This window comes from Brienomyrus brachyistius, unplaced genomic scaffold (genome assembly GCF_023856365.1).
Source record: "Brienomyrus brachyistius isolate T26 unplaced genomic scaffold, BBRACH_0.4 scaffold51, whole genome shotgun sequence".
Classification (NCBI taxonomy): Eukaryota; Metazoa; Chordata; class Actinopteri; order Osteoglossiformes; family Mormyridae; genus Brienomyrus; species Brienomyrus brachyistius.
Window position 1 is genome coordinate 1,767,841 of NW_026042326.1, and position 21,153 is coordinate 1,788,993.

At 42.8% G+C, this 21,153-nt stretch overlaps 1 protein-coding gene across 19 annotated transcripts in view; it reads right to left on the reverse strand.

The window, feature by feature from the left end:
• The window catches only part of LOC125723786 (MAP/microtubule affinity-regulating kinase 3-like), a 57,829-nt gene extending 39,839 nt beyond the window's left edge, over positions 1-17,990 (reverse strand). For 6 of the 19 annotated variants that reach the window (XR_007386970.1, XM_049000548.1, XM_049000550.1 and 3 more), the window contains exons 1-5: positions 17,232-17,965; positions 16,072-16,128; positions 13,784-13,972; positions 13,389-13,442; positions 91-139 (exon numbers count right to left, since the gene is read on the reverse strand). Coding sequence is in view for 18 of the 19 variants with exons in the window: in XM_049000548.1 (XP_048856505.1) it covers positions 91-139; positions 13,389-13,442; positions 13,784-13,972; positions 16,072-16,128; positions 17,232-17,282 (400 nt within the window). In the remaining variant the exon portion in view is untranslated. Of the gene's footprint in view, positions 1-90; positions 140-13,388; positions 13,443-13,783; positions 13,973-16,071; positions 16,129-17,231 lie in introns of all 19 variants that reach the window. The other 13 variants (XM_049000545.1, XM_049000542.1, XM_049000531.1 and 10 more) reach the window with 12 other exon arrangements.
• Positions 17,991-21,153: the final 3,163 nt, after the last annotated feature.

Consider the following 21,153-nt stretch of genomic DNA (forward strand, 5'->3'; position numbering starts at 1 on the left):
CTCGGAACAGAGTGTCACAGCAGCATTAATCACAGAACAGGCGCAAGCAGAGAACCATTACTGAAATGGAAGTCAAAAAAAGATGCTTACCGATATTTGGATGATTTAAAATCTTCATTATGCGCACTTCCCTGAAAAGCTGTGGAAGAGAAGGTAATGCAGATTAGAGCCTGATCACAAGCATCCTTGTGTGGATTAAAAAAAAAAGCCCTAGCAACCTCAGAAACAGTTTTAGACACATGGATGTTATTTCAATCACTTCTACATCACAGTCATAACTGAAAGATCTAGTTGCATGTAAAGCAGTTAAACCTGCAAGAGCCTTGTGAGCATAAGAAACAGTGGGGCAGTACAGGAAATTTAAAAAATATTTGGGGGGCAACCTTTGCCCGCACTGTCTAAAAATGGGAGCAACTACAAAATTTTGGGGCACATTTTAAAAGCAGCAATTAAAGCATAAAGTTTGTTTTTAATGTAAAATGAGCCCAGATTACAATACATACAGTAATCACCAGCATGACTGAACAAAAACGATACTATCACTGGTTCAAAGGGAAGTGTGCAATCATCTGTATATGCATACAACTGTACAGGAGAAAGCAGGAGACAGTTCTTTCAAATGAAGTAGTTTATGGTCTTATTTTAAGCATCCTTTTGCTGTTGAAGGTCTATTAAAAACATTTGGGAAAATGAAATGCAGTGTTTTACAACTGTAAATACAAAGCCGGTCCTTTCAACAAAATAAAACAAATATTGCAAGTTACAATATTTTTATCCTGTGAGCCGTTCAATAATGTTTTAAAATCAAAAGAAACAAACATCAATTATTCTGTCTCCATCAACTCCACTATAAATTCCTGGACCGAAGTTCATGTGTTGTTTACAGCCAGGAAGAAGTACTATTGGTTTTAACACACAATAAATGGTATATCAATATAAGCAGAATTGTATTATCCTATATCTCATTTTGAAAATATATCAATATACGGTGAAAATTCGATACACTGCCCTGCCCTTGGCAACAGTGAAAGTTTTTGATGGGTGGGTAGCGAAGACATGGGTAAGCTGATGATCCATAGTCACTCCCCTAGCAAAGATCGGCTTGTTTTAGAATGAATGCCTATATAAAAAAAAAAAATATTGGCATCTGCCAGGTATCGTAACAGTGTTACATAGTAGTACATAGCTACAGTTATGTATGTACGCAGAGTAAATGAAAATAAAATGATGGCTTAATGTGGGATTAAGATATCGGTCAAAAAGGGTAAAAAAAAAAAAAAAACATACAATTAAATTCAATTCATTTAAATTAAATTCAATTTCACAACAGAGTTGTCCCAAAGCTCTTTACATGGATGTGTTGCGATACATAACACATCATTAGAGAGAGAGAGACATAATGGGAAAAAGGAAGGAAAGAAATTAAATGAAGAAAGTCAGAAGACAATGGAGGAGAGGAACCGAAATCTCCCAAGTAAAGAGGAGAAAAAACTCTGGGGGTCCAAGGTTAACCAGCTGCTCAACCCAGGCATATTAACATTACTAAAAGCAGAAAAGAGTGGACATATATATACATACATACATGCCTCAAAAACAGGTTCAGCTAACTTAGGCAGTATCCCGTTTTTCTTACTTTCAAGACATTATACCTCGGTTATTGGACTTTTTTCTGCATTTTCAACACTGTTATGGTGTCTCCGCTATAAAATTTACCAAGCAAGGACCCCCATATTAAAATTCACCAAGTGTTAGGGGCTAATTTTATTGTCAAGATTACAAAATAATACTATATTCCAAAAATATCATAGTATACCCTAAATAAGGTGAGACCCCATATTACTGCAATACCACCCAAGCCTAGTTAAAGACTCAGTGAAGATAAGCCATGATCCCTGAATTTTGCCTGAATGCGACCCACAGGATGAAACTGGGGCGATCTTAGAAAACACAGGGTAACTTCAATGGAGCAGCCATACAGTGAGAGGTATTTTGCCTTTCAGACAACAGAAGTAATCAGCCTATTGTTACGACAGAGAGCATGATAAAGCTATGTAACAGCTTTGGTGTGTGTGTGTGTGTGTGTGTGTGTGTGATGCCCCTCCTCCACCAGCTTCAGCAGTCCACCAGAAAGCTGCTCCAGTTAAAATGTGTGAAAAAGCACTGAGGCAGTTTCCTGAGAACATAAGATGGCAACTGCATCTCAAATTCTGCATTCACAGAACAAAAGGCCTGAGGGCTGCAGTGTCCTGGTGATTTTCCTGATGATGTCCCTGTTCCAAATGCATAACCCTGCATACCCAACCGAAATGCCAGATAAAGCCACAGATATGTACATCATGTAGATGAGAGACCGCATTTTTGAGGAGTGGTATAAACAGCCCTACTCCCAGCTTACAAATACAAAGGTGTCATAAGGAGGTCCCCCTCCGTGAGCGCAGATATGTGCCGTGCAGAGGACAGGAATATGAACAGGAAGGGGGGTACGGATGCAGAATACAAGATGACAAACTCTAAAATGGCTAGTCGGGCACGTTCATATAATGGATTTATTTTCAATGGCAACTTCCCTTGGAATCACCAGTTCATCTTTATCAGTTGGCTTAGCCAGAGCTGGTGTCGCGGAGAACGTAGTCTTCAGAAGCCTTCCCAGCAGCCTGAGCCCGAGTATTAGAATGACAAGATTTTCATTTCTATATTTGATAAGAGTTGACAAGATTACATCTCACCCAAGGCTCCCTCATGTATCCCAACCTTTTTTTAATACTAGGGGTGCATCAAAGTGCGCATTTTGACCAATAACAATAACTGATATGTTTTCTGTCTATCACCAATAACCAGAGATTTGTAGTGAAACTGATGTTGATTAGGTAACTTCTAAAGATCCTGCGAATATTTTTATTAGTAACATCATATAACACAGCCAATAAGACGTCAACAAAGCAGTGCCAACTTGGGAGTCCGCAACGAGAGTCTATGCGGCAAACTAACTGAAATCCTTCATCCTCCACTATGGAGGCCTTGATCATGGGACTCTGAGGGGCGATGCACCCCCCTTAGATTTTCAGAATAACTTTCTCTGTAAGAGTTGTTAATTAATATGTTGTATGCATATTACATGCCATAGTGCATATTAACCCTTTAGTGTGTTGCCCCATTGCAGTGAAAGGGGGGATTGGTGCTGTAGTCCTGCCACTCTCGCCGATCACTTAAGCTGTTGGCGGTATTTTGGCTTGACGCCAAAACCCCTGCAAACCTTCATGTCTGTGCTTCCTTCCAGGTCTCTCTTTTAGCCAGGCTGCCATAGTTACTTTAGTACTGCCGGAGGTTATGTGTAGGGCAATAACTCCATCTTCTCTTTTCCAAGCTGATCCCGAGCCGACACTACAATGCTTGAACCCTCACCTGGACTCCTTGGAGATAATTACATGAAACCAACTGGGACTGAAATTATATGGACTGAAATTAATGTCAATGTAAATACAGTTTCATCCTCCCCAGTTGCCCAGAGGAGGATGGGGTCCCCTTCTGAGTCTAGGTTCCTCTCAAGGTTTCGTCCTTGCCACTGTCACCTCAGGCTTACTTGGTGGGGTTTGGGCCGGTTATATGTAAAGTGCTTTGTGACAATGACTGCTGTTAAAAGCGCTATATAAATTAAATTTAATTGAACACTTGTGTTATTCTCAAAACTTTTGGCCACGTCTGTACAATGTATAGAAGTACTGGATGGATTACCTGGCAATTTGAAAGTTAATAAATATGTTATTACCTGAATGCTTGTGATATGTAGGTCTGAAGGTATACTTAGTCATTTATTGCACATTCCACTTGTATGATAATTTGCTAAATCTTTCCCAAACAATTAGGGGGCTACCTGTATTTCTGTATGTGTCTAAGGCTACGTTCACACTGCCATGCTGAAGTGACTCAAATTGGATTTTTTGCCTTAATGTGACTCAGACCTGATCTTTTCAGGGCTGTGTGGACACGCAAATCTGATCTTTTCAAATCGGATTTGTGTCACTTTCATATGTGGTACTAAATCGGATACATATCCGATTCGCGGCCATACGACCTGAATGTGAACGCTCAGATCAGAATTCATGTGGCTTTTTGCTTATACGCAGGCGCCGACATCATCAGCCTGCACCGGCAGGCTCGTACCCACACATCTCTTGGTGCAGCAGTTCCAGCAATAACTGCAAAGCCAGCCTCCTGACTTTTTTTCTCCTTTTCGACCTGCTCATGTACAGCTGATTCACTGTTTGTTGTCCTCCAGAGCAAAGTGCGTGAGCTACTAACGCCTCCATTTTTAATGCCATGAGTCGTCCCACAGATATGACGTTTTTTGCTGTTGGTGACGCAGTGAACCCGGGTAAAAACATATCAATGTAAAAGTGAATCAAAACAAATATTCTTTCATGCAAATAAAAAAAGGTGCACATTTAGAAAATTAACTACACCTGATCTGTACTGTATTCACATTAGCAGCTTCCAGCTTCATATTACAACTGTGCAGCACAAATATTCTCAAAAATTACAAATCATAACTAAATAAATATCGAATATAGTGCAGCATTTAAAAAAATACCCGTATTTGATTTTACATCAACAACTTCTAGCTTAATACAGTATGAAGACATACATGCGCATACGTCATGGTGCTGCTTCATTTACCCATTTCTGAAAGTTGCTCGGGGAAAACACACACACATGTGCATTTGCTGCATTCATTCGGTACATGTGTGTACCAAACAAAAGACCCGTACCGAAATCTTTCAGTACAAATACATATACCGTTACACTCCTACTCTGCACCTCTCTCTTTATTATAATACGTCTCCCATTCCAGATTTATTCTCCTGTACTTTTTAAATAAAAACTATGCTTTGCTGTCATTTAGTTACCACTTAAATATTTACGCATCAGGTAGCTTTTTATGAGTTTATCTGTTATTTTAATGAATACATTACATGAACAGGTTATGCTTTACATTACTGTTCTGCTGTACATTACAATGCAACACAAACACACAAGAAGATATCATCATGGTGGGAAAGCACATTTATACCTCCCTTTGCTGTCAGAGTTGTCATTGTTAATGTGTTCCCTAAATGCCAGCTCCTGGCAACTCAAGGATTAAATTGCATTAATCAGACTTTTCAGAATACCGTGGTTTTTCCCTCACTGTGTCGTTGTGTCTGGCTAACCAGAGACACCTCCCTTTGTTAATCAAACTATCAATCCCCAGCAAGGTTTCCACTTTCAATATTAAAAAATAAGGGTGGCCACTCCCCACCTTCCTAGGGCCACAAGGATAAAATTTGCATTGTTGGGAGCAAATTGTGTTCTATATCAGTTCAAAACCAAACATAGTACTTTAATTTTCAATATAGGGCGACCACACAATATACGGGACAAGTGCAAACTCTAATTCTCACATTTCCCAAAAGATACTGAAATGTTCATTTGTTTTCATTTTGAGACTTTGTCTCAGCTACACAGCAGACAAAGAAATGTGTGGAGAGGTCACAGCAAAGCAAACGACCAACACTTTGCATATGGGTGCATCCGTTAGGATTGAATGGCACTCCAATTCACAGCTCTTTTCCGGGTGTCCTCCCACATTCATATCCTCATCCAGGAGGGCTCCAATCCCTAGCCAGGAGGAGCTGCAAAGTAACCCTGAAGCCACAGGAAACCGGAGGCCTTCTACCAGCACCATCATCTGAGCGATGACTGCTTTCCGGAAGCTGATTAAAGCCCCCTTGAGCTCTGCCTGCTGGCTTCGGTGGAAACTCTCATCCAAAGCAGGAGAAATGGCACAACACAAGGCAGTTATACAAGGAATCTATCATGGCAACAAGAACGGGAGCTGGTAACAGTACCCCTCATGCTTCAAAAGGGCTTCACCTAGTGCACCAGCAGTAGATATAAAGGTCTAACAAAAAAAATACGCATCACTCCACACTGAACAGCACAGCAATCAAGGGATCCAATAAGAGGATCCCTGCTTCCACAATGTTATCAACAGAGACACCGTTATTAATAATATGCGAAAATCACAGAGACAGACAATGTTCAAGCACATGGAGCTGCATTGCAGTAGACCTAGCCTGAGCAAGCACCCTTGAATCTAGGGGTGGGAAACTCCTTTTAAAAAGGCATTTCATCTTTTATAATATGACAAATTTATCTTTTTAAGAAACTCGAATATTAATTACAGTTATAGCTCATCATTGCGCAGTAGCCCAAGAGAGCTAAGCGCAACCAACTGTGATGGTGAAACTTGCAACGTTAACCTACTACAGCCTTAATAAGGAAAATGACAAGGGAGACAATTACATATAACAACACATTTTATTAGTTATGCAGGGGATGGAAATACCAGCAGCAAAAACAGAAAGTGGTCTAAATTGTGGCGTGAAATTAGACTATCAAAAGACTGACTTTTGCTGGTTGACACTCTGTCTACAGTATGTATGGGAGATATTTTCTGCAAAAAAATAAAATAAAAAAATAAAAATACAATCTCCATTTTGCCATTTAGTCAAAGTCTACGTGCAAAAATCTTGCCAAACTGAAAGTTAAAATGAAAGAGCACCATCTGCATTTTAATTTTATACCCATGTATGAGTCAAATGTGAAAAATTAAAAAATTAAATTTTTCACTTTCCAATGTGACTTTTCATTCCCTACTTTTTCCAGGTTGACAACATGCAAATATATGTTAATTGAAAAATACAGTGAGCAGAGCTATGGATCACTAGTGCGCTTCCTTGGTGTGTTTGCTGATTTCATCATCTTTGTGTTCCTTGCACATGCACATGTTGCACAAACTAATGGCAAAGTCATACGTGGCTTGTTAGAATCTGACACTGCAAAGAAGTAGCTTAGTCGCAGAGTCTTATTTCGTGGCTTATTCGACTGGTTCACTAATTATTTAACCATTTTCCATCAAGAGAGTCTAGCTGCAGACGCCTATAGAGTGGTAGAGTAGAGTTCCACCGGAAACACATGATCTTTAAGGACGTAAAGTGGAGCTCTGTTTAGGGTTAGGATTTATTCACAGTGACATAGAGATCTCATGTTTCCTGTGGAGGTGACGCATTTCCGGTGGAACTCCACTCTACAGGCGTCTCCAGCTAAACCCATCTCCTTTCCATGGCTAGTTTCAGCCATTTTGGCAAGCTCAATGAATGTATAGAAGTCTGCCCCTAGTGGCAAATACCATATTCTATGTTAAGCAAAAAGGGCCATTAGGGAAAACTAAAAATGTGGAAACTTAACTAACATCTATCTTCTGTATGGACATTACATTGACACTAACAACAAAGAGGTTTTTAAGAATAAACTCTATAAAATTTCTAAGGCATGATCCTTACTGTCACTCCAGGGCTGAATGTCATATAGAACAATACAGATACTAAACAAGAGTCACTGCAGTACAAAACCCTTTATAACATTTAAGGTTGGATTCATTGATAAGCCCAGACCACAGTGAAAATATCATCCTGTGACTCTCCTCATAGCCCTTGCACCACACCACATCATATATCTCTGACTATGACAAAACAGGAACATAAGACTGGCTGCACTATGATAAAGAAGCAATACAAATCAAGTGAGGATTTATGACACACTGTCACTCAAAAGACAGCTCAAAGACACTGGGAACAAAGCGGGCTGCCTGTCCTTTAAGGAATGCTCCTTAACAGAGTCCTTGTTGCTCCTCCTGCAAGGCGGACAGCTTGCTCCCTGGTGCGCTTGCCAAGCCTGCTGTCGATGGGACACACAGAATCCAAAGCTGCAAGCTTGCCACAGATACATCTAAGAAAGAGCCAAGAAGCACTGGGTCACAGAGTCCCAGTTACATTTCTGGTCTAGTAGAAAGTCATGAGGCAGGAATCTCATATTAGCAGCTGAGTTAAGGGGTGGCCTTACGGTCCGTAAAACAGATGCCCATAGGTCCTGTGATGGTAGCTGGCAGACAGACTAGCTATTACAAAGGCTAGGTGGAAAAATGCGACCTTACTGCTGTAACGAAGATAAAACCAGAAGGGCATAAGCAGACCTTGTGATTGACACGGGCATGCCAAAGAAAAAAAAGTCCCAATCACGGCAAAATGACCAGACAAAGATCGATGGCTGCTCCTAGAGTGGCACTTTGATCAATCTGACCTCGATTACAGAGCACAGGCACCAGCAGGAACCTCTGCTGTAACTGCACAAGTGCATGTAAACCCACTACACATGCACAGTATCTGGGAGCTAACAGCTCCAAGAAACACTCCTGTGTTCTGTGCAGTTTTTCACTACAGAGGTCTGCTAGCCACTACTACTGTCTGCAGGAACTGAATCACCTGAAGTGCCTTTGATGTCCCACACCCCGTCAGCCAGAAGAGTAGCAGGTACCTCAGAAGGGGAAACGGAAGCTGCCGTCACACCAAACCTGAGGCAACCAGCATGCAATTGGAACCTTAGTGGGAAAATCCAGTTTAGACCCCTCAGCCCACCTTGTAATCACTAACAAGTTTAACTGCTCAAAAGTTACCTTTGCCTACAAGACCTACACAAACTGCTGCAGGAAATTCAGCTCTGCTAATTTCAGCTAGTCCAGTTTATCTTACCACCTACACAAAACAATTTTAAGGCATCGACTCAAAAATCCAAATGCAGAACACAAAAAAATTAAATAAAACTATCTTTAGCAAAATGTATCTTGGGCGACCTCACCCTGATCCCAACTGGCCCAGCTAAATTTATTGTGGGGGAATTTAATCATGTCACCGAGCCCAATGCCAAGCCCAGAATTGGTATATTCTATGTGAAGGAACAGAGTTTAAAATTGATTTGTAAATATGCTTCTTAATTGCTGCTATTCCTGTGTATACACACTGTAAATATGAACATTCGTTCTTTGTTTTCTTTTTTATTGTGCAAAAGGAACATGCCAGTATAGTCATCTGATACACATCTTACTGACACGGAAAATGCTGGTTGGTGTGCAAATCAGAAAAAGAAAATAAATATTAAGACATAAAAAATATTATTAAAATCAATGACACCTTCCAACACGGACATTAAACATACACATAGAAATACAGGCAACCATCTATTTAGTGGGGAAAGATTCAGCAAATTGTTATACAAGTGGAATATGCAATAAATTAATAAGTGTAGTTTCAGACCTACATATCACATCAAGGACTCTGAATATTCCGGCAAAAACACAATTATTAATAAATACATTTCCCAGTGATCCCACCAATACTTCTATAAAATTGAACAAGGTGGTGAGTATGAGACGAGGGAGGATTAGGCGGACGGAACAGGTGATGAGGCTATCCAAGGAATGCTGTGCTGTCATTCAGACAGCCCTCTTCTAGCTAATTGTAGCTGAATTTGAACTATTATGCTTGTGGGGTCAGAGGGTGTGGCGGCAAAAACTCTGGAAGGGGGACAACGAGCCATCGATGTCAGAGACACAATCACAGACTCTTTCAAAGACTGAAAAAAGAAAAAGTCCAGGGAATCTGGGAAACCTGCCTGCCAATGGGATGGTGGCAGAGGTTGGGAGCAACAGTGCCAGCCAATCACAAGCGAACACCAGAGGGAGGCACCAGAAGCAGCACACGATAGGCCTGACCATGTGAGGACAGGCAGCACAAGCTGCCCAGCCCCCAGCGAGACAGTCGATTTTCATCAGATGGACGCAGGACAGATATATAGATGGATGGGAGGATGGAGGAGCAACGGAAATGGCTGCAGCCCACACAGCCCGGAAAGAGAGAGTGTGACTCGTGACTCATTGACAGACTTGCATGTCAGCTTCAGCTGAGGAGGCTGGGGTCAGGGTGTGAGATTGGGGGGGAGCAGGTCACCATGGCAACAAATCATGCATGCAAGGGGTGGTGGGGCACATGAACTAAAAAAGATGTGACAATGGTGGCATTAGTGACACCTGAAAGCACAACATCTGAGCCGGTGACTCCCGGGGTGAATCAAGAGAGTGGAGAGCACGGGCATGACGAGGGATGGGGGGGGTGAGCAAAGGGTGAGCATCCTGACAACAACAGTCTCTCTGGGGAAAGCCATGACTCTGCTTCGGAAACCACCAGCTTCACTCTGAAGCACACACACATACAAAGCCTAATGAGAGACACCCCCATGCACACACACATGCCTGGTATGCCTGAGCACATACATGCAGCTAGAGTCTCTCCACACAGAAATTTGCTCCCCACTGCCTCTGGAGCTCCACCCGCTCCCTGTGAAGCCAGTTGGAAGCCACATCTATTAAGGAGCATCTCTGAGAGTGGAAATGGACATGGTGGGGCTCCGGGCCACACTGACCACTTACATAAGACTCAGGTCACGGCAACATGGGTAAAAATAGTCATGCCGTGAAAGGCAGCAAACAGCTCAGGAAGGAAGGGAGGGGGGGCACAACAGCCCCTCCTGCACAACTGCTGCAGCCCACCAAGCTCCCTGAAGGCCGGGTGCATGTGGGTGGCTGTGAGATGCGCGTGTACCGCCAGACAGAGAGAGAGAGAGCAAGCACGTTGCTCAGAATCCTCAAATGGTGAGTGTCGGGTCACATCCTGATCTACACTTACATCCGGCGTCAGTGTTCCTGGCAGTAGCACATAGTGAGGAGGGGGAACCAATGGCCACCTGGGAGGGACTACAAAGCAAGCCGTCTGCCCGCTGGTGTTCTATCCATCCGGGAACCCATCTGGCACATGAGCTCGCTACCTGGCCGTCCGGCATCTAGTGATGGCCGACAGAGCCGTTAGCCACCTAACGCCTACGGCCTGCTGCTTACATAATGGCCTGTGCTGGCAGCAGTTGCTTATATAACCAGCGATTCCCCCCCTCCCCCTCAAGATGCATCATTCATCTGGGCTGAGCTTAAAGAGAGACAGGAACACAGACACATACAGAAAGCTAAAGCACAGCTCAGCTGGGCCCGAAAAAATAACCACAAATTAAACAAAATGTAAGTAAAGGACCAAATAATACCAAAGAGAAACAGAAATGGTACTATGTGAACTTGACTGAAACTAGACCAAGGAGCCACAGAAGCACCTTCTGTAGCTGGAGGGTGTTTTTGGCAGTTTAGGCCTTTTCTGTCGCGTCACCTTACACTGTGTGGTGCAGTGACAGATGAATCGGCCATGGGACTCTGACCTGAGTGCACGAGCCAACAAAGCTTCACTGACAACCTCAGCAACAGCAGTTCTGTCACCTTCGATTTCTAGCGCTGTGAGTGACGCAGACATCAACAGCTAGTGTGCCTGTAAGCAAGACTCCAGTGAGGAGGGAGTCTTCACAGACGGAGGCCCCCCTGCCACACGGTGACCTCAGCTAACTTATTACCCATTGGTCCAGGTGAGGGTACAGTCAGATGAAGAAGAACATATGAAGGTGAACGGCTGAAGAATGAAGAGTGGAGTGAATCGGAGGCTGTCTAGAGGACAAGGTTACCCCTTTCCTCTAGCGTTGGCAGCTGTCTCCTGGGGATTAAGAGGTGACGAGGAGGTTTTGGAGTTCATGCCTCATCAACCTTAGTGGTACGATCAACTAGGACAATGGGCAAAGCCTCACTCCTGTCATACAGTGTTAAAGTCCACAGACAACTAGCCAACCCTTTGGCCAAGGAGGACAGAGAAGGACAGGCCAACCAACCCTATGGCCTACACTGAAATGCAAACACGACTTTGGCATGCACGGAATAATAAACCAATAGACACGACAGCATCAAGATCACTTTCTACCTGCTGGAGCAGGAAGGATATTTTGTGCCTAAATATTCCTGTAATAGACGTTCTGAAGTGAGGCAGCTGGGCACAGCTGGGTTGTAGTGGTTGTGGCCGTAGCCTGTCGTATAGTGGCTGTCACCTCATCGATTAAATCTAGCGATTGTCCCAGCCCAGTTTCTGTGACCACGCCCCCACTGGCTAGAGAGCCGTCACTGGACAGTGACTGCATTTTGTGTTCTTCCACGCATTAACAAAGTTGTTTTTGCATTTCAAGGTGGCACAAATTCCACTCCATACTACCCTGCACCCTGTACAAGTTAAGAATGTCAAATAAAACCAAAATTAAGGTCAAACACATGGTTCATTCATATGAGCTTGCATTGACTGTTTATGCACTGCATTCATATTAATAAATATAGATTCTTCTTTTCCAAGTTAACAGAAGGACTTGGAAGAGTCTCATGTTTGATGCTACCTGTGATATGGGCAGAATGAGAAAAAAGAAAAAAAATGAGACTAATGCAGACTTGGCAACCGGTGCTTTCAGCAAAATCTCTTCTGGTGTGTCAAAGACTGATCCATGCCACCTGCTCAATTTGTACCTCGCACATCTGTGCATGCATTTTCGAGGATGTGTGCACCTCATTATATTTTCTGGCCCTGTCCAATCTGTTCATCCTGCCATTTTATGGTAAATCAGATTGTCTACAGCAACAGCAACCTAGACTGGTCGCTTTATTATTTAGCGAGAACTAGTGATTGTGCTGACTTAAAAAAACTCTTTTCTTTGCTTGTCTTTTTAAAAATTGATTCTTTGTTTGATTTCAAAACTCTAGTCATCTATTTCCATTTTTTCAATCAACAGAACACAGTAAATCTGACAGATATGCTACCAGAAATTAGCACATAGAAAAACATGATGTACGCTGAGTGAACAGTAAATATGTGTCTGTGGTTTCACATCACATTCGCTCTGCAAACCCAGCAACACCTTTACAGAGCAGACCCTTCTGTGGTATAAAATTGAAGCTTGCTTTAACTGCTCTATAACTAGTGTATCTTCGCAGTACTGCTCGGCCTGGTTCCTGTATGCCAGTGGAAAAACTCCAAAACACTATAAGCCACAGCCTTCATGTGTACCTCTCCTTGAAGAAATTCCATAAACTCTACCACTCTAAAACCAAACTCTAAATTAGACAAATGCTGTCATTTGGAGTTTATGGGATATATGAGAGCAGAATGTGAACTCAGACTCAGTGGCACTGCTGTCCTTGAACGACAGCAAAAAGCTAACGGTGCTAGATGATAGAATAGCCGTAGAGATATAAAGAACATACTCATTAAACATGACTGCAGCAAAGAAGTTTATACCCCATTTTGACTTTCTCCTGATCATGTGACCTTAAGAGAAGGAACTTGCGTGACATACTCAAAAGGACTGCCCAGATTATGACACCTTCCATCCCCCACCCCAAAAAGACTAAGGACTAAGAAAGCGAAACCATTAATATCACGCATAACTGCTGCTGGGTGGAAGGTTCCAGTATCCAGGCCAGTACTCCAAGAATGTGCAACTCAGAAAATCTCGCATGAACATCCCCAGCCATGCAGAGCAGGGTGGCTCACCTTCTGAAGGCTGGTGGGATTCAGCTGCGTCTTATCGATGATTTTGATTGCAACCTGCATGCAGTGAGAAAAGCTGTATTACTGTGTGACAAGCATCTTGCAGCACAGAGATGGCTACACAGACTTTTTTAATCTCAAGAATGGGCAAAGACCAATACATCAATTAGAGGAAAGTGTTTTGAGCTTCATTCAAGTATAAGCATCTATCAAATCCTGGATGCCACAAAGCAATTTAAAGCCATTAAATTAATTATACTCCTGCAAATTGAAACCAGCAAAATCTAGACACAGTAGGGGGTGCCACTTGGGCAGCAAAGACTCTTAGCAAATGAAATGCTTAGGACACCTGCGGGCCCAAAGCCTCACCTCCCCAGACCCAGGCTGTGCCCCCTCACCTCTCTGCCAGTGAGTATGTGCCGCGCCAACTTGACCTTGGCAAAATTGCCTTTGCCGATGGTCTTGAGCAGTCGATAGTTGCCGACGTGTGGCTGCTCATCGGCCGAGGAGGTGGAGTTGCGGCTGCGAGCACCGGAGCGGCCCGAGAACGCTACGACCTCAGTTCGTCCATCGCCATGTGAGGTGTGCTGAGGAAGGGAATGCGAGAAGCGTGAGGGCAACAAAAGCCTAGCCGGGGAGCTCTGAGCACACTCGCAGTCTGGGAGAAGCTGCCTTCATTGTCTGAGAAGACACTCTACCGTAATGCTGGGGAAATGCCCAAATTCTCCATGAGGAGCACACAAACTGGCATTTTAAGGACTTTGGAAATAGATATCGGTGAATAAATGGTTACCATTCAAAACAAAGTTAGGTTATAAACATTAGATAAAAAAATTCCACATGCAAGTAAAATGAATCCATGTATGTTCTTGCCAGATAACAGCACAAGCAGGAAGACACTGCCATATTCAAACCAGATTTTGATTCAAACAGAATCAAAAATACACAAAGTAAATCAATTACTTTTATTTCCAGGACACCAAGGTCACAAACATCCATTATTGCTAGTTAAATTCATGTCATATCCTGTGTATAACATTCATTAGAACTGACCACATTTGTTTAGATGTGCAATGTCATTAACTGCAGATGGATATAAAATTTTCCTTGAATCACAATGATTTGATGTTTTACAAACAGCATTGCTGTAAAGAAGTTGACACCAACCGGTCAATTGTGATCGACATGCTGATTTTCAAGACATTCCTAGTCGATCATGACAAAACCATCACCTTTACCCCCCCCCCCCCCCCCCATCTGCAAAAGTCACCATCATGGTTAAGTAGCTCCCCTGATCATTTCCTTTTAAAAGTAGCTCTTACTGTCTAAAAGGTTGGAGATCACTGCTATAAAGACAAGCACAGCCCTATAAGGATTACGTCTATATGGATTATTTGTGCCTCATTTCAGCATGCACATTCTGCATGTGGGGCAGAGACGTCCCAGACTGCCGGACCCCACAGCTACAGACTGCTGCCTTTAACACTCCTACATAGCCCCCCCCCCCCCCCCCCCACTTCAGCCTCCACCCAAATTAACAATCAACGCACATATCTGTTTAATGATAAACTCAATCTCTTTACCAATAATGTTCCTGTAATATCCACAACCAAGTAGGAAGCACCATTTTCCTATATATTACACAGTCCGCTTATTAAATCACAAATTAATTCACTGCGTGTCTCAGCATTTTCAAACGTACTGTCAAATTATGGTTGACAGTCCCCCTTGCTTAAAGACTGTAATTTGACTTCCAAAATAAAATGTATTTAAATTTACCTTAAAGGTTTCATCATATTAAAGACAAAGACAGGCTGAAAGATCATTATGTCACTTGAAATTTGGGTTTTAAATCACTTTTCCCATTAAGCAGCAGTGATTATTAAATCTTTTTTTTGCAATTTGTTGCAAAAATATGCCCATGTGCTTCTTTTTCCAAGTGTAAGTGCAAACGGAGGACATCTTCACAAATAACGGCCTCCCACTCCAGTCTCGCAGGGTATTACGTGGACAGCCATGCGGTATAGCCCACTGACAATTAATAAATAAATAAGGTGGGGTTTTTTTTCACCATGGAACGACTGAACTGGTTAAAATGTTTGTGCTGTGTGTGTGTGTGTGTGTTTTCATCAATGCAAAAAGCTCCTATTCTGTTTTACTAAATCCAATCAGAAGTATGATTTCTAGATATAATCTCTTCTGATGCACATCGTTTCCCCTCATATCACTGTGTCGTTCAACCATTAAGCAGATAAATACGATAACTGAATTATGGATACACTTACTGAGATCTACCCACACGTCCTTCCTGGATCATTAAATGTGGTTTATATAAAAATGGAAGTGCCTTACTCTATGCCCCGAAATTACCAACTAGTTTTCTATAGTTTATAGGCAAGTTTACGGATCGTGACTTTATTTGGCACATTTCGAAATTAGTTCCAATTAGCGCCCGTAAAAAGCATAGAATCGGTTTATACAATATATTTTTCCTATATACATAAAAACGTGATAGAACACACATGGTAAAACTATTCCCACGCTCAAAATATTTGTACAAAGCAAAATATTTCCAAATCAAGTTAAAAAAATTGCCCTTGGAAAAGCACAGAGGTATAACCCTCAGGCAGACATATTTAAAATGTTGTTAGTATTATTATTATTATGATTATTATAAGGAACTTACTATAGTGATGCGGTGCCTCTTGACTGAGTGCGTGCCCTTCATCTTCGCATTGGCGATCTGAATGGCATCGAAGCAGATTGGCTTCTGGCTTTTGTGCGACTGGTTCATTGATCCGTACGCCTTCGCCGAAAGCTCAGAAAGGCGTCAAAGCCGCTACCTGTCAGTTTCGGAGGGGTGGGATCGCCGGTCTCCCTTATTACAGCGAGCGACTGGCACTTCTCAGTGCCGATGCTTCCCAAAGCCAAGCGACATGCTTAGGATATATGGCATATTCTCCAGCAAGCTTCCCTGATACGTGATCGCCGCAAAATCCCGGCACTAATGCTGAAATTAGGAACCAATCACACGCTATAATATTACCGTATATTTAGCGTGCAGACGTTTACCAAACTTAAAAAGTAAGAGATTTAAAGTCGTCTATTACACCTGCATGTTAAATGCATTAAAACTAATGTATTGTAGACTTATTACGGTAATACGCGGTCGATAATATCCTAATTAGAGTATGCAACGATGAACTGGTGTCCGCTTGACGAAATTTGGCCAGTGCATCTGACCCACCTCATCCATAATCTCGCTATTTAAAACGCACATTTATAAATACACTTTAAGCTATGTCATCGTAATGCATATCCAGTCTCTGACTGATGTGGAAGAAACGCTATGCAACTTGGGCTGTTTTAAATATGGGATCCGCGGGACGGCCTCCGGTGACAGTCAGTTTGACGCAGAGAGAGGAATCAGCATCGACTAAATCGTGCCCAGAGATCCCGCAGGTCTCGTACGTCAGTATTACACGCGAAAAAGAGCCCTGATGCTCTCTGTCGCTCAGATCAACTTGGCATCATTTCTGTGCTACAGTTTTGAAGGCAGGAGTATAAGTCCTGGGCCGATGGGAGCGGCGTGCAACCGATGCACAGCAGCCTCATAAATCTACGTACACAGAAGGAATTGACATCGGTGCAAGGTGATAAGGAGCCTCACACACGTTTTTGTCCGTCCGTCCGCTGACAGTGATAACAGACATCGTTGGGGGAGAAATGAGCTCTCAGTATGCGTGGATCATATGGAGCCAGTTATTCTGTGACACAGCATGCTGTCAATATTGCGCATAAAGAAAATGTGAGACTTTACTGGAAAGAGCATTTGAATATACTTACATTTTCCGTCTCTCGCTCATTGACTGTAGGCAAAGGTGTTCTCGTTGACATTTTTATCAGTTCCCCGGAGAGATTTGATCGTGCAGCACCTTAGCTGGAAAGGTGATAGGCAGTTCTGGGCTTGCAGATGCAGAACATGGGCTCGATTATGAGTCTGAACCGAGATCCAAAGCCAGAATTCAGTAGGGTAACCTAATGTGCGGAGTCCCGGTCGCACATCGACTGTGCACAAGCCAAGAGCCGCACTAGCCTCACATTATCCTTGAGCGTAGCTGCCCTAGCTAGCGTGCACAGCGTTTCCGCAAAGGCCACTCATTCCGCAAAATCGCTTAAATCAGTTTATACCTTTAAACCTCAAACCTTTTCTCTCCGTTAGTTGTCAGGATTCCCCCCTCCTCCCATGGCCTAATGACAGGACTAAAACACTTAAAAGGCCCGCAATAACAGCACGGCATTCAGGCAAGGATATGGAACGTGCATGGGGAGGATGCTTCGTGTAAAGCCGAATATATCCGCCTCTTTGCCGCTGTGGGGTCCGCAGAATTAGACGCGCACCGTCTCCCTATCATGTCCACTCTGCTGCAGGCTCAGTTGCTCCAGAGTAAAACAAAAATCTGATGGCTGGATCCAAGATGGCCGATCGCTTGGCTATAGAGCACCTGGAGGAAGTGAGCGAAACGGCGGCTGCCAGAGCTCATTGGCGCTGCTGCAGGAGCGGTGCTGTTTGCTGTTGCTAGGGCGATTGCAGAGCCTGCAAGACAGTGCTCGCTTAGTGCATGCTTATCATCGTCCCTCATGCCCTTATGTTCAGCCAGGTTCTGTCAGCTTCATAACAATTGACATTCTCCTGCGACTAGCTCTCCTCCGCATCCTGGCCATTTATGTTACTAGTGAAGATTTAAACTTTCAAACATGCGTTTAACGTAAATTTAATTCGTATGTCGTAACGATGCCTGTAGTCCAATGTGAATTGTGTAATTCGTATCCCTCCTTAATTTTTTACACATTCTGTGTGTACATATTACATACGTATACATAGTGAGGGATAAATATAGTATGGTAGAAGGTGGATTGTACGTACATACATTGCGGTGTCAATAGGGTGACCAGATAATCTTTATCAGCGAAGACACTTTCAGCTTCTTCAGGTTTTACAAACAACTTTAAAACTGTAGTGCTCATGTGCTTGACTAAATAGTTCAGTTCTTGTGCTTTGACTGGTTTGTTTCCTTGATTGAAAGACTCATCAAGCTGTTACACAGTAGCATTGTGACCTATGCATGATTACAGAAGACGGACCAATCACCACAGAGCAAGAACTCTGTGCTTAAGTGAAATCCGGGTCTTTTTGATTGAAATGGTAGTTTACAAATACTGTTCTAGCTAGAAGCCCTAGAACATGGATTATCTGGTCACCCTAAGCCAGTGGTTCTCAAACTCGGTCCTCAGGACCCACTGCCCTGCTTGTTTTCCTGCTATCCCTGCCCCACACACAAGTCCCAGCTGTCTTTCAGCTTCTGACTGACTGAACACACCTGATCCAGGTAATCAGCAGTATGTAGGGCAGGGATAGCTGGAAAACAAGCAGGGCAGGGGGTCCCGAGGACCGAGTTTGAGAATCACTGCCCTAAGCATTAAATTATTATACATTTTCCTTCTTGGAGATGCAGACAACCGTTTGTTTACATTTGGAGTTTTAGTGTGATATCTTAGCCCTTTCTAAGTGTATCACTGTACCAGTTTAGACAGTGAGAAAAAACTTGTTCATTGGTCCATGTGCATGAATCTAAGTGGCGTTTATGAAGCTTCATTAAATCCTAGTCTGCTTCTCTCCGTCCTATCCAGAAGACCCATACTTATGGACAGTGGCGTTGGAAGGAGTTTGAAATGGAGGAACCAAATTTGTATATTGTGACATTGCAATGGGTACACGTGCATTATTCATAGAAGCGTTGAGAAAGAATGCAATGATGAAAGATTTAAAAATAATTTTAGAATTATATAGATTCCATCATTTAAAATAAGACTAGCACTGTTTAGGGCAAAGCTTGTCTGACACAGGACTGCAATCTTAGTTAGGTGTATGTTTCGTCCTTCTGCTCTGCATGTGCAACAAATTGGTCTCAGTAATAGTGGATTTGTAATGAAAAATAAGGAACACAATATCGGTTTGTTTGTTTGTTTATCCATCTGTCCATCCGTCCATCCTGGTGCCAAATTTTGTCTGCCGAAATTTGGAGGGTTCACGTGTCCCCTCTTTCTGACATACCTGTTTATAGGGAGGCCACCAGAGAAGGCTGGGCAGTGTTCTGTGAAAGGGCCAGGGAGAGGTCAGCTGATATCCCAGCACTACAGGAACAAGTACACCCATGACGGCAGCCTGTGGCACGCAGGAGGTCCAAAAAACTAGCTTATAGTGATTTATGGTTAGCCTCGCATTATTTGGCGAGTCCGTCACACTTCCATGTTATATTTTCCCTGTGGGCACACAAACATCTGATCACAAGTTATGTCTAAACAATGTAATATGCGAAGTCACATGCATTAAGCAACTAAATTCTGCAGATCCAACACTGACCTCACATAGACATCTTGCCAAACGACTTCAGTATTACATTGTTTAGAAGTAATTTGTGTACAGCGGGTAGACACTGGCCAAACATATGTGCGCTGTGTGTGAGTTTAGTTGCATTGCAGTTTTGGTGTTAGTGTAGACACCCTCACTTCCTCCACTCTCACTTTAAATATAGGTATGCCACAAGCCTATGTTCTGAGTCCTCTCTTCTGCTCCCTTTTCACTCATCCCCACATACAGTAGGTTTCCAACACCATCATAAAGTTCGCAAATAACAAATGAATGGTAAGGGCTTGTGCTGCCCTCGTTACACGTCCTGTATATAACTAGACAGCCAGCTAACTCTTTCCCACATCAAGACTCTGAAGACAGCGTGTTCCTTTGTCCACAGGTTTACTGAGCAGGGAAAGTGTAAAACTGAAAGTACAAAAATGCTACCATTACTTACAGGCGAGTTGTGTTTCATGTACATACATAAACAGTGCAATATACAAATATCAAAACAAGGATCGGTGCTCGCAGATAAAATAACACAATACATACCCGAGATGCTACTGAAGGCACAAGATGTTTGCAAACGCTGTAGTAAGAGCACATTTAGTGTTTGTGTGCAGCTCATTCCACTACTAGCTCTAATGCCTAAGTGTGGTTACTGTATGTGATGAATACGCAAGCACGTAGGCGAACACTTAAAGGGACTCAGCAAGTTACAAGAAAATATTAAACTGACTAAAACATTACACAATATGTATTTCAAATAACGGAACAGGGCTAATAAGAAGCAGCAATGAGGCCACCTATAGGGACAAGGTGCAGCACCTGCTGAAAAGCTTTATGGAGATGAAGATTTCATTTTTCAGCACGACCTGGCACCTGCTCACAGTGCCAAAACCACTGGTAAATGGTTTACTGACCATGGTATTACTGTGCTCAATTGGCCTGCCAACTCTCCTGACCTGAACCCCATAGAGAATCTGTGGGATATTGTGAAGAGAAAGTTGAGAGACGCAAGACCCAACACTCTGGATAAGCTTAAGGCCGCTATCGAAGCATCCTGGACCTCCATAACACCTCAGCAGTGCCACAGGCTGATTGCCTCCATGCCACGCCGCATTGAAGCAGTAATTTCTGCAAAAGGATTCCCGACCAAGTATTGAGTGCATAACTGAACATAATTATTTGAAGGTTGACTTTTTTGGTATTAAAAACACTTTTCTTTTATTGGTCGGATGAAATATGCTAATTTTTTGAGACAGGAATTTTGGGTTTTTCATGAGCTGTATGCCAAAATCATCAATATTAAAACAATAAAAGGCTTGAACTACTTCAGTTGTGTGTAATGAATCT